This window comes from Rhincodon typus, chromosome 4 (genome assembly GCF_021869965.1).
Source record: "Rhincodon typus isolate 14 chromosome 4, sRhiTyp1.1, whole genome shotgun sequence".
NCBI classification, from domain to species: Eukaryota; Metazoa; Chordata; class Chondrichthyes; order Orectolobiformes; family Rhincodontidae; genus Rhincodon; species Rhincodon typus.
In genome coordinates this window covers 51,618,722-51,637,936 of record NC_063335.1, presented here as the reverse complement: position 1 = coordinate 51,637,936, position 19,215 = coordinate 51,618,722, and the positions used below count along the sequence as shown (strand labels likewise).

The window sequence follows — 19,215 nt, the reverse complement described above, 5'->3', positions numbered from 1 at the left end:
TGGATGAACACAGCAGGTCAAGCAGCATCATAGGAGCAGAGAGATGAAGGGTCTAGGCCCGAAATGTCAGCCTCTCTGCTCCTATGATGCTGCTTGACCTGCTGTGTTCATCCAGCCCTGCACCTTGTTGCCTGATGTAGGTATCCTTGTTGTCCAGATGTTCCAGGGATGAGCGCAGGGCCAGGGAGAAGGCATCTGCCAGGGACTTGTTGCACTAATAGGCAAATTGCAAGGGGTCTAGACAATCTGGGAGGCTGGAGTTGATGTGAGCCTTGGCCAACCTCTTGAAGCACTTTATAATGATGGATGTCAGAGCCACCAGGTGGTAGTCTTTCATATCATATGTTCTAACACTCACCCTTTTCAAACCACTTGGTTCTGGACTGTGTGGGCATCTTAGGTCATGAAGGTTCATTTCAATTATCTTTTTGTGCATTTTAATTACACTGAATTTTATGAACTAATGTGATACAAAATTCCAACAAATGAATTGTCAAAAGGACGAACATCGTATCTTGGGCAGATCAATATGTTTAAGTAAGTAATAACTGACTGTGATACAAATTCTAAATGATCCCTTCAACCTCCTCCAGGGGAATGGGGTTCCAAAATGACCACAGTGCTGGGACCACTGTTGTTAGCAATCTACGTTAACAATTTGGATTTTTGAATTAAAAGTGCATTTACTTGATACACGGTTGACGGCGAATTTGGGGGTTGGAAGCCAGTGGGAGGGGATAGACAATGCAAAGGACTGCAACACATCCAAGAAGAAAATTAACAAAATTATAGAATGGGCAAATAGTTGGCAAATGGAATTCACACAAATAGATGTGAGGTAGTACATTTTGATAGGAGGAATAGGCAGGTTGCTTATTACATGGAAAGTGCAAGTCTCAATGGGAAACTGGAACGAAGGAATCTCCAAGCACAAATTTATCAAACACTAGAAGTTTTTAGGTTATAAATTAAACAAATAGAGCATTAGGTTTTATTTCCAGATAAACAGAATTAAAAGTAGGAAGTTATGCTAAACCTGCACTGAGCATTGGTTAGACCTTACTTTGAACACTGAGCACAGTGCTAGCTGGCATTTTGTTACAAAACAATATAGAGGCACTGGAGAGGGTACAGACAAGATTTATAAAGAAAAAGTACCAAAAATATGTGCACTTACAAATCAGGGAAAGAAGGACAGGATGGGTCTCTTTTTGCTTGAAGATCCAAGGGGTGACCCAACTTAGGTCCTCAAAACTATGAAAGATTTTGTTAGAGTGACTGCAGAGAAAATACAGCCTTTTCCAGAGAACAGTTGAAGTAAACATCATCAATATAAAGGTGGTGAGCAAGAAATCCAAAAAGGGATCCAGAAAATTTTTTTTTTTTAAAACCTGAATTGTGGTAAGAATGTGGAACTCATTATCACAGGCAGTGACTGGGGCAAACAACAGGAAGGCATTTAAGGGGAAACTAGGGCATGCCAATGAAGTTGAAATAAATAGATGGCTACAAAGTGGACTCAAATGAGAGAAAATAGGAGGCAGCTTGAAGGACTAAAAAGAAATGAGTGCTTACAGGCAAAGTACTACAGTGGTTTGTTATTGCTTTCAGCAGGATGACTAACCAGGAAACTCTCCCAATTCTTATCAGTCACCATCAGCCATACTGCAACGATTTAAAGGCTGAGAATCAACTAGTGTGGCCAGATTATGGATGTATTTTACATGGCCATCAAGTCTTGACATGGGGCTCAAACGTAGAGCATCTGGTCCAGAGGTAGTTGTACAATGTAATTTTTCCAAAAGCATTAATGTTGGCAACCACAGTAAACGCCACCCAATCTGATGATATCATGCTGGTTTGGGTACAGATAAGAGAGAACAACTTAGGGTATCATTGAGCACACATCTACATCCACAGGTCTGCTCACAGTCTCAGTAACTATATCTAACAAAACAATGTGACGTATGCCTAATTGCTACCTTCAAACAAAATGCCTATTAAGTCAAGAGCCTCGTATCAATATTCAATAGTGGCTGTTCTCCACCAGTGTAAATTTATTCGACCTTTAGAACTAAATTAGAAGAAAGACACATGGTGGAAGTATCCTCCCACCTACAAATACCACATGGTGATCAGTGGTGGGCACACTACTTAATACAAGGTACAAGAGTGAAAAAGATCTGATAAATCCAGGAGAAGAAACTTCCAGAAGATCAAGAGAAGTTATGCCTAACAATTCTGTGATTTTTTTGAGGAAGTAATGAGCACATTAGACAAAGGGGAGCCAGGAGACGTTATCTCTTGATCTAACTAAATAGGTGCAAGTTGACTAAGGCATAAATGCTTGTCGGGAGCTATTACATAAGTTAATGATTCTGAGTAGCATTAAGCTCCACTCAACCTGATATCTGGCTCATTTGGCTAGAGACAAGGCACAACGTCTCAGGCTTGCATCAAGTGCAGACCCATATCCACAGGTCTCGTTGTAAACATAGTAACAATATCTAACAAACTAATGTAACATGAACCTGATTGCTATCATGCAATAAGCTATATTTAAGAACCTATTCTTGTTAAGTTCTAACTGTGGTTATTTCTCTACCATTGTAAATCAGTTAGGATCAATTAGATCCAGCCAAAGAAGCGAGGATTGGTGGCATCATTCTTCTTCCCATCAAGCACAGTTGGGATGTTACCACTGAGCCATTAGACACAATAACAACCAAACCAGAATCCCCCTCGTCCTCACGTACCACCCCACCAACCTCTGGATGCAACGCATCATCTTCTGCCACTTCCGCCATCTGCAATCCGACCCCACTACCAAAGACATTTTTCCTCCCCTCCCTTATCTGCCTTCCGGAGGGACCACTCTCTCCATGACTCCCTTGTCCGCTCCACACTCCCCACCAGCCCTACCACCCCCGGCACTTTTCCCTGCAACCGCAGGAAGTGCTACACCTGCCCCTTACACCTCCCCCCTCACCCCCATCCCAGGCCCTAAGAAAACCTTCCACATCAAACAGATGCTCACCTGCACATCTGCTAATGTGGTATATTGTATCCGCTGTTCCTAATGTGGCCTCCTCTACATCGGGGAAACCAAGCAGAGGCTTGGAGACCGCTTTGTGGAACACCTACACTCGGTTCACGACAAACGACTGCACCTCCCAGTCGCGAACCATTTCAACTCCCCCTCCCACTCCTTGGACGACATGTCCATCCTGGGCCTCCTCCAGTGCCACAACAATGCCATCCGAAGGTTGCAGGAACAGCACCTCATATCTCGCTTGGGAACCCTGCAGCCCAATGGTATCAATGTGTACTTCACAAGCTTCAAAATCTCCCCGCCCTCGACCGCATCCCAAAACCAGCCCAGCTCATCCCTGCCTCCCTAACCTGTCCGTCCTTTCTCCCACCTATCCACTCCTCCCACCTCAACCCCGACCCCCACCTCCTACCTACCAGCCTCAACCCCACCTCCTTGACCTGACGTCTTTCCTGGACTGACCAACCTCCACCCTAACTCCTCACCTACACTCACCTTTACTGGCTCCATCCCCGCCTCCTTGACCTGTCCGTTTCCTCTCCACCTATCTGCTCCTTTATCCATCTTCCATCCGCCTCCCCCCTCTCTCTATTTATTTCAGAATCCCCTTTCCCGCCCTCATTTCTGAAGAAAGGTCCAGACCCGAAACGTCAGCTTTCCGGCTCCTCTGATGCTGCTTGGCCTGTTGTGTTCATCCAGCTCTACACCTTGTTATCTCAGACATTTTAGTTCACTGCTTTATATCCTGGTAATCCTGTGTAATAAGAATGAGGATTGTATCTGAATCAAATCTGAGGAAAAGAGCTACCCAGGGCAGTGTTTTCAAACACGCAAAAGTAGCAGATTAGCCTATAGGCTGACCATGGAAAATAACTGAAAACATCATCTGAGATGCTAACAGGGAATTGAATCTCAATAAGTATGGTAATGAAGTGGAGAGACAGTATTAAAGAAACAGATGAAAACATGTAGAAAGGCATTACAGGCTACAGCATAGTACATGTCAGTCCTTCGAAGAGGAAATGTTGCTCAGATCAATGATTGATTTTAGTCAAGGTGGTATTACATAGTCAAGGCATAAAAAGATGTACAAACATGAATCAGATATATCACTTGGGCTCTGGTAATGGAGCTATTTTGCCGAAGTGCTCAATATCCCTATTGATACATCGGGGAATATTCAGGCCTACCGTTTTGTTCTCTTTGAACTCCAGCTGCTAGTAGGTCTGGCTCCCCAAAGCTGATATCATTGAGCCTGGATCCCAAGCATTCAACAGAAAGAAGCTTACACCATTCCTCTGCTTCCAGTTCTGTGGGGAAAAATATACATGGAACACATGAGATCATCACACCTGTCAATACTGTTCAGACTGCAAATATGAATACCAAATCAAAGCAATGAAACACATCTGCAACTTGAGATATTCAGATTTTAGTTCACACATCCTTGGATTTATTTATAAAATGTAACCTTTTATTTGAAACAGATATCAGTCAGAATTGATATTCAAAATGGGTAGTAGATCAATATAGACAAACTGATAATAAATTCCTCAGTTACGACAGTATTATTTTTGGACACAGGTCACACACATATTTCATTTGTTGTAACAGCAGGCAATGCTTTGTAAGGACAGGAATTATGTGTCAGTTAATGCCTGGAATTTATGGCCTGTTGTGATGGATGTGTTTTCAGAGGGGTAAGGGGTGTTTAAATATGACAGGTGGTTAGCCCATCATGTTCCTGTCCACACCAGCAACCTGTTTTCCCCCTAAAAGAACAGACACCTGCCATATTTGTAAAAATAAATAATAGGCAATGGAGCAGATTAACAAGACAATTGAATCAACATATTTTTAATTAATTCACGGGATGTGGGCTTGCTGAGCTAGCATTTAATGCCAAGTTCTAATTACTTTTGGGAAGGTAGTTGTGAACTGCCTTGTTGAATTGCTACAGTCCACGTGCTGTAGGTACATCCACAGTTACATTAGGAAGGGAAGGAATTTCCAGGATTCCGACCCAGTGACTGTGAAGGAATGGCTCTATATTTCCAAGTCGGAGTGTTGAGTGACTTGGAGGGAAACTTTCAGGTGGTGGTATTCCCATGTACCTAGATGGAAAAGGTCATGGTTTTGAAAGGTCCCGTCTCAGGTTGGTGCTGTGCATCCTGTAAATGGTACTCGCTGCTAGCAGTGAGCATCATTGGTGAAAGAACTGAATACTCCTATGGTTGGTGTGTGTGTGGGAGCCAGGAGTTGAAGGGCCATTCTTTTTGACACGACTGATTAGATACAGGAGGATGAAGGGGAATATATCCTTCAGTTTAGGCTGCCCCATGTGCATTGGGTTCACCGCTTCCCCAAGACTTTATATCTCCCCTGAACTTTGTAGGCTCCTCAGTCTTTGAATTTTGTCTCATTCCTACATTGTAACTTTTCTAGTCTGGAATGCTTGGGAACAATTTTGGATTCAAAATTTCTGGGTTACAGAGTTGGGTCAGAATGCCCAAGCCTAAGCATATGAACTGGAAAACACTGTGGATATAAATATTTACTTGAAGCACAACACAATGCTGTACGTAGCCAAATACTGTGCTTTTCCTATTTCTGCTCCCAAACTAACGAACCATAACAACAAAATGGCTTGGGTTACAGAGTCAGAGCTGTACAGCATGGAAACAGACCCTTCGGTCCAACTCGTCCATGCTGACCAGATATCCTAAATTAATCTACTCCCATTTGCCAGCATTTGGCGCATTTCCCACTTAACCCTTTTTATTCAAATAGCCATCAGGTGCCTTTTAAATGTTGTAATTGTACCATCCTCCACCACTTCCTTTGACAGCTCATTCCATACACGCATAACCCTCCACGTGAAAAAGTTGCCCCTTCGGTCCCTTTTAAATCTTTCCCCTCTCACTTAAACCTACGCCCTCTGGTTCTGGACTCTCCCATCCTAGAGAAAAGACCTTGGCTATTCACCCTATCCATGCTCATGAATTTATAAACCTCTGTGAGTAACAAGATAATTGCACAACATCTAAATACTTTAAAAAATTAAATGGAGACATTATAAGACCAGCAAGAAACTGTTAAGTTATACCAACCACTTTATCCACTAGTGTTACTGTCTGCTCAACAAATTTCTAGACAACCAGTGTTTTTAAACAATAGATTTTCAGACTGAAGTGCTTATGGTGCATTTCCTAAAGATGATATCTGAGACTGCCATGCCCAAGTGTAATGCAGAGACACAAATTGTCCCCAGTTCCATTTTGAGCATTAGTGGGGTTTGGAAGGTCTTGTCTCAGGTTGGTGCTGTGCACCTTGTAAATGGTACTCACTGCTAACAGTAAGCATCAGTGGTGAAAAAATTGAATATCTGACACTGCCCATGCCTATGGTTGGTGTGTGTGTGGGAGCCAGGAGTTGAACGGCCATTCTTTTTCACACGACTGATTAATTACAAGAGGATGAAGGGGAATGTATCCTTCAGTTTAGGCTGCCCCATGTGCATTGGACTTACCTCTTCCCCAAGACTTTACATCAAGGGGAGGCAAATGCACACTACAGCTATCAATAACCTTCACTTCTGGAAGGGATTGCTGAAATGCCAGCAGAAAGCCATTTCAAATGTAAAATCTCCATAAAAACTCCACCCTTTACTTAACAAACAGACAACACTGTCACAGACAGGTGATAATGTTGTGAGTCCAGTTAAAATAATTAAGTTAGACTGACCTCAGGAAGCCTCCTAACAATAAAAGCTTATCATGTTATATAAACGGAGATGTTTATGAACTTCAGAATTCAATACAATATTAAGTGATTTCATAAAAAATCCATGGATATGTTACATCACATCAGACATATAGATTTATTAAACAATAAATAACAGCATGAGATGAGTGTTGATTGGCTGGGAAGTGTACACTAGTGGCAGAGGTATTACCATGGACAATGTACCTATAAATTTTGATTGACAGTTAACTGCCAGACTTGTTTAAATCTTCGTCCAGGCAGATTGACTCTGATCGGCCAGAGTTTTTCCCTGAGAAATTACTGGCACCTATTTTGTTGAGTTGAAACAGGCAAAATTCATGTTCTTTCTGTTTGCAAGGAACAGGGCCCTGTGTATTCATAGATGTAGCTTCCAGTATATTTGTCAGTGTAATTCTTCGACACTCCTGATTATTCAGCAAATGTCGCCCAGTTGTAGAATGGTATCCGATATTGGACACTGTGTTGCGAATTTTGCAAGTGTGGTCTAATAGTCAATGCCATGATGGTTGCAAATAGCTGAAGGAATATGCTACTTGATATGATCCACCAGTCTTTGGAATACATGGCCTACATAACATGCATCACACAGCCACTGAAATTACCATACCACATTACTCGTTTGTGTGACAGGCAGAACATATTTTTGTTGAGACTGGCATGTTGTCAGTTCACCACTAAGCACAGCCACAATCTAAGCTCTGCAGTACTACAAAATCCAGTCATCAATGTTGGTGAGCAATTAAACAAATCACTGGAAAAGGAGGTTCCACAAACATTTGCATCAATAATGAAGGGGGACCCCAGCACATCAGTACAAAAGATAAGGCTAAAGCATTTGCAATAACCTTCAAACAGAATTGTCAAGTGGGTGATCCAGTTTAGCCTCTCTGGACCCCTGTATCAGAGATGACAGTCTTCAGCCAACTTATGGTGATGTAAACAAATGGCTGAATCCACTGGATACTACAAAGGTTATGGACCCTGTCATCATTCCAGAGATAGTATTGAAGATTTGTGCTCCAGAGCAAGCAAAATCCCTAATTAAGCTACAACACTGCATTACCCTGACAAGGTGGAAAATTGCTTAGGTGCGTCCTGTACACAAGAAGTGGGACAAATCTAATCTGGAAAATTACTATTCCATCAGTGGACTCTAGATCATCAGTAAAACAAAAGAAGGGTCATCAACAGCACTAAGAAGTGGCATTTGCTTAACAATAATATGGATAAAAATGCTGAACTTCTGGGGGGAGGGGAGAGTGACAGACAAGAATGAGACTGTTAAGTGTCAATGATAATTGAGGAAAGATTCTCTGTCGGTTGGAGTTATATTTAGGAAAATGGTAAGATGGTACTGATTGTTGGAGGTCAGTCATCTGAGCTTCAGGATAGCACTGCAGGAGTTCCAGGTGCTAGTGTCCCTGGCATGATCATCCTCAGCTGCTCCGTCAATTACCTCAGAGTAAAAGATCCTAGGGAAAGTAATTTATTAAACATGCCTCATCACCCATTACCAGATCCAAGATCGCCTACTCCTTGTTTAGCTTCATGATATTTGTACTAGGAAACTATCCCTAATACTCCATCAATGACCTGCCCTCCATCATAAGGTCAGAAGTTTGAGACGTTCACTGACGATTGCACGATCTTTCAGCACCATTCATGACTTTTCAGATACAGAAGCAGTCCATGTCCAAATGCAGCAAGACCTGGACAATATTCCAGGCTTGGGCAGATAACTGGCAAATAATATATAAAAAGGCTGGACAATGACCACCTTCAATAAGAGTGAATTTAACCATTGCCCCTTGACATTCAATGTCAATACCACCTCTGACTCCCTTGTTATCAACATTGTTGGTGTGTCCATTGAGCAGAAACTGAACTGGACTGGTGATATGATATATGTCATGGCCATAACAGAATTTCAGAGGCAAGGAAGCCTGCAGCAACAAACTCGCTGCCTAACTTCTGTGAGCCTATAAAGCATCTAAAAAGGCACTTTAAGATCCTAAGAAATAGAATCATCCCCTCAAGCCTGCTCTGCCATTCAATAGGATCATGACTGATCCAACATTCCTCATATCCACTTTCCTGCATTTTCCCCATAACTCGATTCCCCGACTGGCCAGGAATTTAAATATACACAAGGACTCTGTCTCCACAGCTCTCTGTGGCAAGGAGTTTCAAAGACCCACAACCCTCTAAGAAGAAATTCCTCCTCATTTCAGTCTTAAATCCACTCAACTTTATTCTGGGACTAAGCCTAGGATCAGAGTGCATTCTCATGAACGGAAACATCCTTTCAGCATTTACTTTATCAAGTCCCTTAAGAACCATATATGTTTCAATGAGATCACCTCTCATTTTTGCATTGAGTTCCAACCTGTCAAATCTTTGTTTCTAAGTCAATCCCTCCATATCAGGGATCATCCTTGTGAACATTCACTGAACTGCCTTCAATGAAATAATATCTTTCCTTGAGTAAGGGGACCAAAACTGCTCACAGTACTCCACATGTGGTCTCACCAGCACACTGTACTTAAACTGTCTTATACTCCAACCCTCTTGAAATGGGAGCCAACATTCCATTAGCCTTCCTGATTACCTGCTGCATCTGTGTGCTAGCTTTGCGTTTTGGGCACAAGCACATCCTTTGTGCTATAGCTTTTTTCGGTTTCTCTATTTAAATAATACTGTTCTTTTGTTCTCCTTTCCAAAATGAACAACTTCACATTTTCCCACATTACATTCCATTTGTCAACTTTCTGCTCACTTATTTAACATATCAATCTCTTTCTGTAAACTGTTTGTATCATTCTCATAACCTGCCTTTCCACCTATTTGTGCGTCATCTCCAGATTGGCTACAGTACATTTTCTTCCTTCCATCAAGTCATTCATATGTATTGTAAACAGTTGCAGTCCCAGCGCTGATCCTTGTGCAACCTTCCACTCACAGGTCACCAACCTGAAAAAGAACCTCTTATCCCCACTCCTTGCTTGCTGTCCATTATCCAGTTCTCTATCCATGCCAATTTACTACCTGCAACAACACGGACTCTTATCTTATGACTTAACCTTCGGTGTGGTCCTTGTCAAACACCTTCTGAAAGTCCAAATACAACACATTTACTGATTCCCCTCTATCTACTCTGGTTGAGTCTTCCTCAAAAAACTGTAAATTAGTTAGACATGATGTCTCTTTCATGAAGCCATGCAACCTCTGTTTGATTAGATTAAGATTTTTTAAATGTTCTGCTATTACTGTCTAAATAATTAATTCCAATATTCTTCTAATAATGGATGCTATGTTATTTAGCCTATAGTTACATGCCTTTTGCCTCCCTCCCTTTTTGAATAAGAAAGATATATTAGCAATCCTCTAGAATCTATGGATTTTGGAAAACTAAAACCAATGCATTTACTATCTCTGTAGCTACATCTTTTAGGATCTGAGGATATGAGCCATCAGGGTCAAGGGACTTATTTGCCTTTGGCCCCTTTGTCTAATAGTACTTCTCTCATAAATGGTTCTTAATTACTCCCCCATAATCTTTAGTATTAATGGGACATTTAAGTATCTTTCACCTTAAAGACTGATGCAAAAAGATCTGTTTAACTCCTCCACCATTTCCTACTTCCCCATGACCAACTCCCCAATATCTAAGGGGCCTATGTTCACTTTGAACTTGCTCTTCCCTTTCATCTATTTAAAGAAGCTCTTGTTATCAGATTTTACACTCCTTGTTAGTTTGCCCTTGCAGTTTATTTTCTCTGTCTTTATTATTATCTTTTTAGTTCTCCTTTGGATTCTGAATTTATCCCAGTCTTTGGGGCTATCACTATTTCTGACTCCTTATATACTTTTTCTTTCAACTTAATACTCTCCTTAACTTCCTTGGTTAGCCACGATTGGTTTATCCCTCTCTTACAATCTTTCATCCTTATTAGGATATATTTTTACTGAGAGTCATGGATTACCTCCATAACTGTCTGCCACTGTTTGCTTACCGTCATTCCTTTCAATCTTTCCACCAGTTCGCTTTAGTCAAATCTATCCTCATTTTGTTGTAATTCCCTTTATTAAAGTTAAACACAGTTGTTTCCAACCCAAGCTCCTTACTCCCAAACTGAATATTAAATTATATCATGTTATGATCACTACTTCCTAGGGGATCTTTCAACTCTGAGGTAATTTATGAAACAAGCCTCATTACCCATTATCAGATCCAAGATCGCTTACTCCCTGTTTAGCTTCATGACATTTGTACTATGAAACTATCCCTAATGCACTGTATGAATTTGTTGTGTAGGTACCCTTTCAAATTTGATTAACCTATTAAACATCAAGATTAAAGTCACAAGTGATTATGGTATACTTATCACTTTGCTGAATGAGTGAAACTCCAAAACAAAACTCAAGCTCTGACACCATCCAGGACAAAGCAGCGTGCTTGATTGGCACATCATCCAAAAACATATACTTCCTCCATCAATGACATACAGTAGTAACAGTGTATACCATCCACAAGATGCACTGCAGAAATTCACCGAGGATCCTCAGACAGCACCTTCCAAACCCATGACCATTACCATGTAGAGAGGCAAAAGGAACAGATATATGGGACTAGCACTACCTCCAAAACACTCTCAAATTACATTCCATTGTGAGTTGGAAAGCCGTTGCTTCATGTGTCTGGGTCAAAAATCATAGAACACCCTCTTTAACAACATTGGGGGCGGCACGGTGGCACAGTGGTTAGCACTGCTGCCTCACAGCGCCAGGGACCTGAGTTCGATTCCAGCCTCGGGCGACTGTCTGCATGGAGTTTGCATATTCTCCCCGGTTTCCTCCCACAGTCCAAAGATGTGCAGGTTAGGTGGATTGGCCATGGTAAATTGCCTGTAGTGTTCAGGGATGTGTAGATTAGGTGGGTTATAGGGGGATGGGTCTGGGTGGGATGCTCTGAGGTTCAGTGTGGACTTGTTGGGCCAAAGGGCCTGTTTCCACACTGTAGTGATTCTATGATTCTATGAGAGCATACTACAGCCAATGGATTCCAGTGGTTCAAGGACAGAGCCCACCACCTACTCAAAAGCAATTAGAGGTGGGCTTAAATGCTGGCCAGATTAGCAATATGCATGAATAATTTTTAAATAAATCAATATTAGTGGGTGTATTTTTAATGACATGCCTCTAATCAGCATTTTCCTCTCACGAAATATAAGTATTTCCCCTTGAAATTTGCATTCTTGCAAATTGTCCTGATGTGTGCAAGAAAAAGACTTTGACAAAAGTGTCTTTTTTCCATACAATATTTAAATTCTGTACAACCAAACAACAATAAGTAACAAAATTGTTTCTCTTGGGCTCATTAGCCTCTGTTTTAGTTACAGAACAAAATGTAAACTTGTTAGGGTACTAAATTAGTGTCCCAATCACCTTTTATGCAGTAGAAAGAAACTTGCAGTCCTGGATCAAGGGGTGCAATGGATGTTAGCAATGTTCCAAGTGTGTAAAGAAAATGGGGCAAACTTTGCATTTTGTATTGAAACTACGTTGTGCAGCTTTCTTTCTACGCAGCTTCTTTTGTAAGCACATTGCATTAATGTTGCTTACATCAATATATTGCAATTCCAGTTATCATCAAAAAACCAGACGGTTTTGTTAGTAAATTGAGCTTACTCAATCCACTTAACTCAAACCACTAAAGTCTTATCTCTTTTAGTTCTAAAAGCACAGTTACACCAGTAATTGTAATAGCTCCACAATCAATGTGGTTGTCCAGGAAAGCACATTGCCTGGAGATCCCAGTGTTTATGTTAGAGGTTTTTCAGTGGAATACCCCAAAACTGATGAAACCAGAGTAAAAGATGACCTTTCAGCCCAAATTAATTGAGCATTTGAGATCATTAGCCTTGATTTTTAAAAAATGACATTGCATCAGAAGCAAAACCGCCCCCCCTCCATGCCAAACTGACCATGCGCCCCTCACCCCAGTGGAATTAATCAGCATGATGAGGTACCATGATGATCTATACTGTAAATGGGCTGCACCAACTAAAAATTAACCAGGATCTGGGCAGATATATTACATTATAGAACTGCAGCGTCCCTCATTGTGATCTAATATCCACTGAGATTATACATGGTAGTCCGAGACCTTGCTCCAAATTGCTATTTTAAGCACCAACATAGTGTAATAATATCAATGATGTCATCTCTTCTTACAGTAACTTTATGATGCTCTATGACACACCTTCAATGGAAAGGGACAATCAAGTCAAATTGTCAGCACACTGTCACAATGATCAAGCAGGATTGAAGTGGCATGGTTGACCTGCTTTAACTCACTTGTGCTACGACCAGGACCAATTTCACAAGTCTGCCTTGTTTTGACTTGGTAATGGCCCCTTTAAATGTACTCATGTGACACAACTGTTCACAAACCAGTTGCAATCAAATTATGTCTTGCAGTTTACAGTAACATGCTGCTTGGAGGATGGTTGGAACAGTTTTTCAATCTATTTGGTGCAAGACCACTAGTTGTTTTTGCATTGGTTATGAGGCACTCAGTTCAATCCTTATTGGGGTAATATTTGCATGCTTCTGTTGAGCTGCAAATCTGCAAGTTAAGCCAGTCTAGTTCACCTTCTATGGTGATGATGAAAAGCATTCAAATTGTGTTGTAGACTTCTATTAATCAAAGTACATAAATTTTGTATAGTGTTCTGTTATTTTCCTTTTTGAAGAGCTAAATGGTATAAATGTCTATTGTATATACGAACATGCTTATTCATTTGTTCATTCTTTGCTTGACCTATGTATTTGATAGTTTAATTCAAATGAAGTTGTAAGACTGTAGGATGCAATAGCTAATTCCAACAGCTAAAAAAAATTATTAGAAAGATTAATGAGCTTGCTATTCTAGATAGATTTCTGAAACCTTATAATAGTTATAGTATAATTATAATAGTTATAATAGTTGCTAACATTTTTTTCAATAACAGATGTTCAGCTAACTGGCCTATAGTTACCTGCTTTTTTGTCTCCTTCCCTTTCTAAATAAAGATGCTATATTAGTGATTTTCCAATCTTTCTGGGAATTTCCCAGAATCTAAGTATTCTTGGAAGATTAGTATCGATGCACCTACTACCTCTGTAGCTACTTCTTTAATGTCCTAGGATGCAACCAATGAGTTTGAGGGGTTATCCTAGTCTTTAGCATCATTAGTTTCCCTAACACGTTTTCTCTTGTGAGTTATTACATTGATTTCCTCTCTTCCTTTTGCTCATTGAATATTTCGTATTGGTGGAATGCTATTAGTGTCTTCGACTGTGAAGACTGATGCAAATTATTCAACTCCTCTGCCATTTCCTGGTTCCCCATTCTTATTTCCCCAGCTTTGTTCTCTCAAGTTTCACTTGGTTTCTCTTTTCCTTTCTTTATAGTTAAAGAAGCTTTTGCTGTCTATCTCATATTACTTACAGGTTTATCCACAATTTATCTTCTCCCTCTTCATTATCTTCTGATAATCATTTAGTTGGCTAGTAATGCCTTCCCTCTGGTGTATCACTAATCTTTGCCACATTGTATGTCTTCTTTCTTTCAATTTAATGCTTTCCTCAATTTCCTTGATTAACCATGTTGGCTTATATCTTTCCCCAAATCCTCTTTTCTCACTAGGATAAATACTTGCTTTGAGGCATGAACTATTTCCTTAAATGTCTACCTTTGTTCTTTGCTGCTAAACACCTTTCCCAGTCTATTCTAGCTATCTTTGCCCTCATTCATTTGTAATTACTGTTATAAGCACAGTTGTTTCTGACACATTTTTCTCCCTCTTAAAAGAATTGTTAAATTCGACAATGTTATGGCTACTGTTTCCTGGGGATCGTTTACTGAGAAAATTTGTAATTTTTTTTATTCATTCAGGGGATGAGGGTGTCGCTGGCCAGGCCAGCATTTGTTGTCCATCCCTGATTACCCAGACGGCAGTTAAGAGTCAACCACATTGCTGTGGGTCTGGAATTACACGTAGGCCAGACTAGGCAAGGATGGCAGCTTCCTTCCCTAACGGACTGTCTGTCTTATGACACATCACCAGATCCAAAATAGCCAAATTCCTATTTGGATCCACAACATTATGTTCCAGAAAACTGTCCCGAATACACTACGTATTCATCCTCTTGGCATCCTCCGCCAATCTGACTTTCCCAATTTACATGAAAATTAATAAGTCGCTAATGATTAACGGACTGTCTTTTTACATGACCTCATTATCTCCCAACCTATTCACTGTCCAATCGTATAGCTACTGTTAGGGAGCCTCTAGACGACTCCTATCAGTTTTATTTCTGCTTTTTACTTCTTACCTACCCCATTCAAATTCTATGTCTTCCAATCCAAGGTCATGTCTTGCTATCATATTACTTATTCTATCCTGTACTAACAAAGTTACCCCACTACATCCTTTTCTTCCTTTCTGCTTTCTCCATACCCCTGAATATTTAGTTCCAAGCTATGATCTCCATGCAATCAGTAATACCTACATCATACCCATTAACCTCTGTGCTATTAATTCAATTATTTTGTTCTGAATACTATGCTAATTCAAGTGAAGAGCTGTTAATTTTCTCTTTATTTTACTATTTATTCCACCTTCAACCCTATTTACTGCTGTTTTTCTATGTACATTCTACACCTTCCTATGCGACTTTAGGTCTTGTTACCCAAATAGCTGCCCTGTAAAGCTACCATGTCCTTTTGCTCTGTTAGCCAACATTTCTCTCCTCCCAACGTCTCCACCCCATTAATTCGTTTAAAGACTTTTTTTACAGCCCTAATTATTTGATTTCTCACAGGTGAAGCCCATCCAACTTGAATAGCTTCCTTCTACTCCAGTACTAGTGCCAGCGCCCCACCAACAGAAATGCATTCCACCCACACCAATCTTTAAGCCACACGTTTAACTCCTTGATTTTATTTTCCCTACACCAATTTGTCTGTGGCTGAGGTAGTAATCCAGAGATTATAACCTTAGAAGTACTGCATTTTAATTCAGCTCAAAGATTCCGGTTCTTGCAGCACAACCTCCCTTCTACTCCTATCACTGTAGACAGATGCGAAAATCTTTCGCACCAGTCACCTCCGTGCCTAAATTAAACCAATCAGTATAGACACACATGAACTAAAGTAAATTTAATACTTGGGAGTTGTTTAAAGACCTACTGACCAGAGTTCAGGATCTGCATGTTCCAGTAAGGAGGAAGGACAAGGCTGGCAAGGGAAGGGATCCTTGGATAACGAGGGAGATTGTGAATTTAGTCAAAAGGAAAAAAGAATAATACGTAAGGTTTAGGATGTAAAATCAGACAGGGTCAGTGAGGAATATAAGGAAAGAACTCGAGCAGGGAATAAGGAGAGCAAGAAGGGCCGTTAAATGACTTTGGCAAGTAGGGCTAAAGAGAACCCCAAGGCATTCTAAACATACATTAAAAACAAGAGGATAACTAGAGAGAGAAGAGGACCACTCAAGGATAAAGGAGGGAATTTGTGCTTGGAGGCAAAAGGATGTAAGTGAGATCCTAAATGAGTACTTTGCATCCGTATTCACCCAGGAGGATAGTGAGATTAGTGTGGTGCATGCTAACATGCTAGGGCATTTTGAGATCAAGAAAGAAGTGGTGTTGGTGTTAAGAGCATTAAGGTGGATAAAGTCGCCAAGGCCTGATGGCATCTACCCCTGATTATTGAGAGAGGCAAGACAGGGGATTGCTGGGGCCTTGATCAAGATCTTTGTATCCTCACCAGCCACTGGAGAGGTCCAGGGGGACGGGCGAGTGGCTAATGTTGTTCCTCTGTTCAAGAGGAGATATAGGGATAATCCAGGAAACTAGAGGCCGGTAAAGTCTCACACTGATGGTTGGGAAGCTATTGGATAGAATTCTTAGGGATGGGATTTACATGCATTTGAAAAAGCATGGCCTAATAAGGGACAGTCAGCACACTTTGTGCAGGGTTGGTCATGTCTTACTAACTTGATTGAATTTTTCGAAAAGGTGACAAAGGCGATAGATGAGGGTAGAGCAGTGGATGTTGTCTACATGGATTTTACTAAGGCTTTCGACAAGGTTCTTCATGGTAGGCTCATCCAGAAGATTAAGAGGCATGGGATCCACAGTGACTTAGCTGCTTGGATTCAGAATTGACTTGCCTATAGTAGACAGAGGGTAGTGATGGAAGGGTATTTTCCTGGCTGGAGGTCCGTGACTAGTCATGTTCCATAGTGGTCCGTACTGGGACCTCTGCCGATTGTGATATATATAAACGACTTGGATGAAAACGTATATGGGTGGGTTACTAAGTCTGCTGACGATATGAAGATCAGTCGAGTTGTGGATAGTGTAGAAGGTTGCCAAAGGATACAGAGGGACATAGATCAGTTGCAGATAATGGACAGAAAAACGCCAGACGGCGTTTAATGCAGGTAAGTGTGAGGTGCTGCATTTTGGGAGATCAAATGTTAAGGAAAAGTATACAGTTAATGGCAGGAGCCTGAACAGCATTGATGTACAGAGGGATCTTGGGGTTCAAATCCATAGCTCCCTGAAAGTGGCCATGCAAGCAGATAGGGCAGTAATGGCGGCTTATGGCATGCTTGCCTTTATTGGTCAGGGAACTGAGAGCAAGAGTCAGGATGTCATGTTGCAGCTTTAAAAACTTTAGTTAGGCCACACTGAAGAATATTGCATTCAATTCTAGTCACCACGTTACAGGAAGGATGTGGAGGCTTTGGAGAGGACATAGAAGAGGTCTACTAGGATGCTACTTGGATTGGAGGATATGACCTACGAGGTCAGGCTAGAAAAACTCGGATTGTTTTTTTCTGGACCAACAGAAGCTGAGGGGAGACTTGATAGAAGTCTGTAAAATTATGAGATGCATAGATAGGGTTGACGGTCAGAATGTATTTCCCCAGAGTTGAAATGTCTAATATTAGGGGGGCAGGGATTTAAGATGAGGGGGGAAAAGTTCAAAGGAGTTGTGAGGGACAAGTTTTATACACAAAGAGTGGCAGGAGTCTGGAACACGCTGCCAGGGGTGGTAGAGGCAGATGCGAGCCCCATCTGTTCCAGAGGTGTGTAATAACATTTCTGAACAGGTTGCTTAGAAACTATCAGACACACACAAGAATGCAAGAGAAATTCCACCAGCAAAGCCTCTGCCACATTTTTTGGACTCAACAGAACAGCCAGACAAACGCTCATGTCTTTCTTGAAGACAGCTCCACAAGTACTCAGGCAAAACTGCAATATCAACCATGATAGACTGGACACTGTGTCCTGGTGGCCCACTGTTCCCTTAACTTTCAAATGGCCAACATTTTAAGACAGGATAAAGAAAACGCTTTGAGGGCACTTAAATTCCTCTTGAAGCATGGCTGCATTGACATTAATGACTGGGTGGAACTTGTTAAAAAATCATTCAAAATAGTAACAACTTGACCATCAGCAGCATCATGATTTGAGCCCAGATGCCTTAATGACAAAGCAAAGCAGACACAGACAGAAAGAGAGGGAAGTAAATCCTGCACTCTGGATCCCAATGACCTCCTGAGACATCCTGCTCTATTGCCCAAAGATCAGATCATTATGAATAAACCTGCTTAGCCACAAACAGAAACTCATGACCAAGCAGACATCATTGTTGAAATGAGGGACAACCAGCGAGTGGGAACTTGGTGTTTCCATGCTATTAAATTATTGACTAAATGCAGCTTCTTTGTGAAAACCAAGCGGTCCAAACGCCTGTTGGTTCAAGAATATATCTTTCCTGCAATGAATTTGCTGACTATGAAACTCCAGGTTTTCTGCTTCCTACTAATTATTATGCAAAGTAATGCTTGCCTTTATAAAACCTTTGCTTTTGCAACAAAATCCTCTGATCTCCATATTTACATATTCAGCAAATACATCTTTGCTGTTAGGAAGTCTGTGGGTAGCTTCAACCCTCAATCAATGTCACAAACAAAGAACAAATTATCTGGTCATTATTGTTTACTTTCTGTAAAATTGGCTGTTATACTCTCTCCATTAAGACACTGACTACAATGCAAAACTACTTAATTGACCATATGGTGCTTTGAGATGCCAAGTGGTTATGATAAGGTTTGAATAACTGCAAGTGTTTAATCTTTCTCCATAAAGTTTTGCACAAATTTGCATTGCTCAATGCAATCAAGAGAATCTCGCAGTCTAAACAACATCATGAATATCCTAGACAACAAGGTGCAGGGCTGGATGAACACAGCAGGCCAAGCAGCATCGTAGGAGCAGAAAGGCTGACGTTTCAGGCCTAGACCCTTCATCAG

General features: G+C 41.0%; 1 protein-coding gene across 1 annotated transcript in view; it reads right to left on the bottom strand.

The window, feature by feature from the left end:
- The window catches only part of LOC109925306 (docking protein 6-like), a 383,122-nt gene that overhangs the window by 100,112 nt on the left and 263,795 nt on the right, over positions 1-19,215 (bottom strand). Inside the window, exon 4 of the mRNA XM_048596077.1 lies at positions 4,243-4,362. Within this exon, the coding sequence (XP_048452034.1) occupies positions 4,243-4,362 (120 nt within the window). The remainder of the gene's footprint in view (positions 1-4,242; positions 4,363-19,215) is intronic.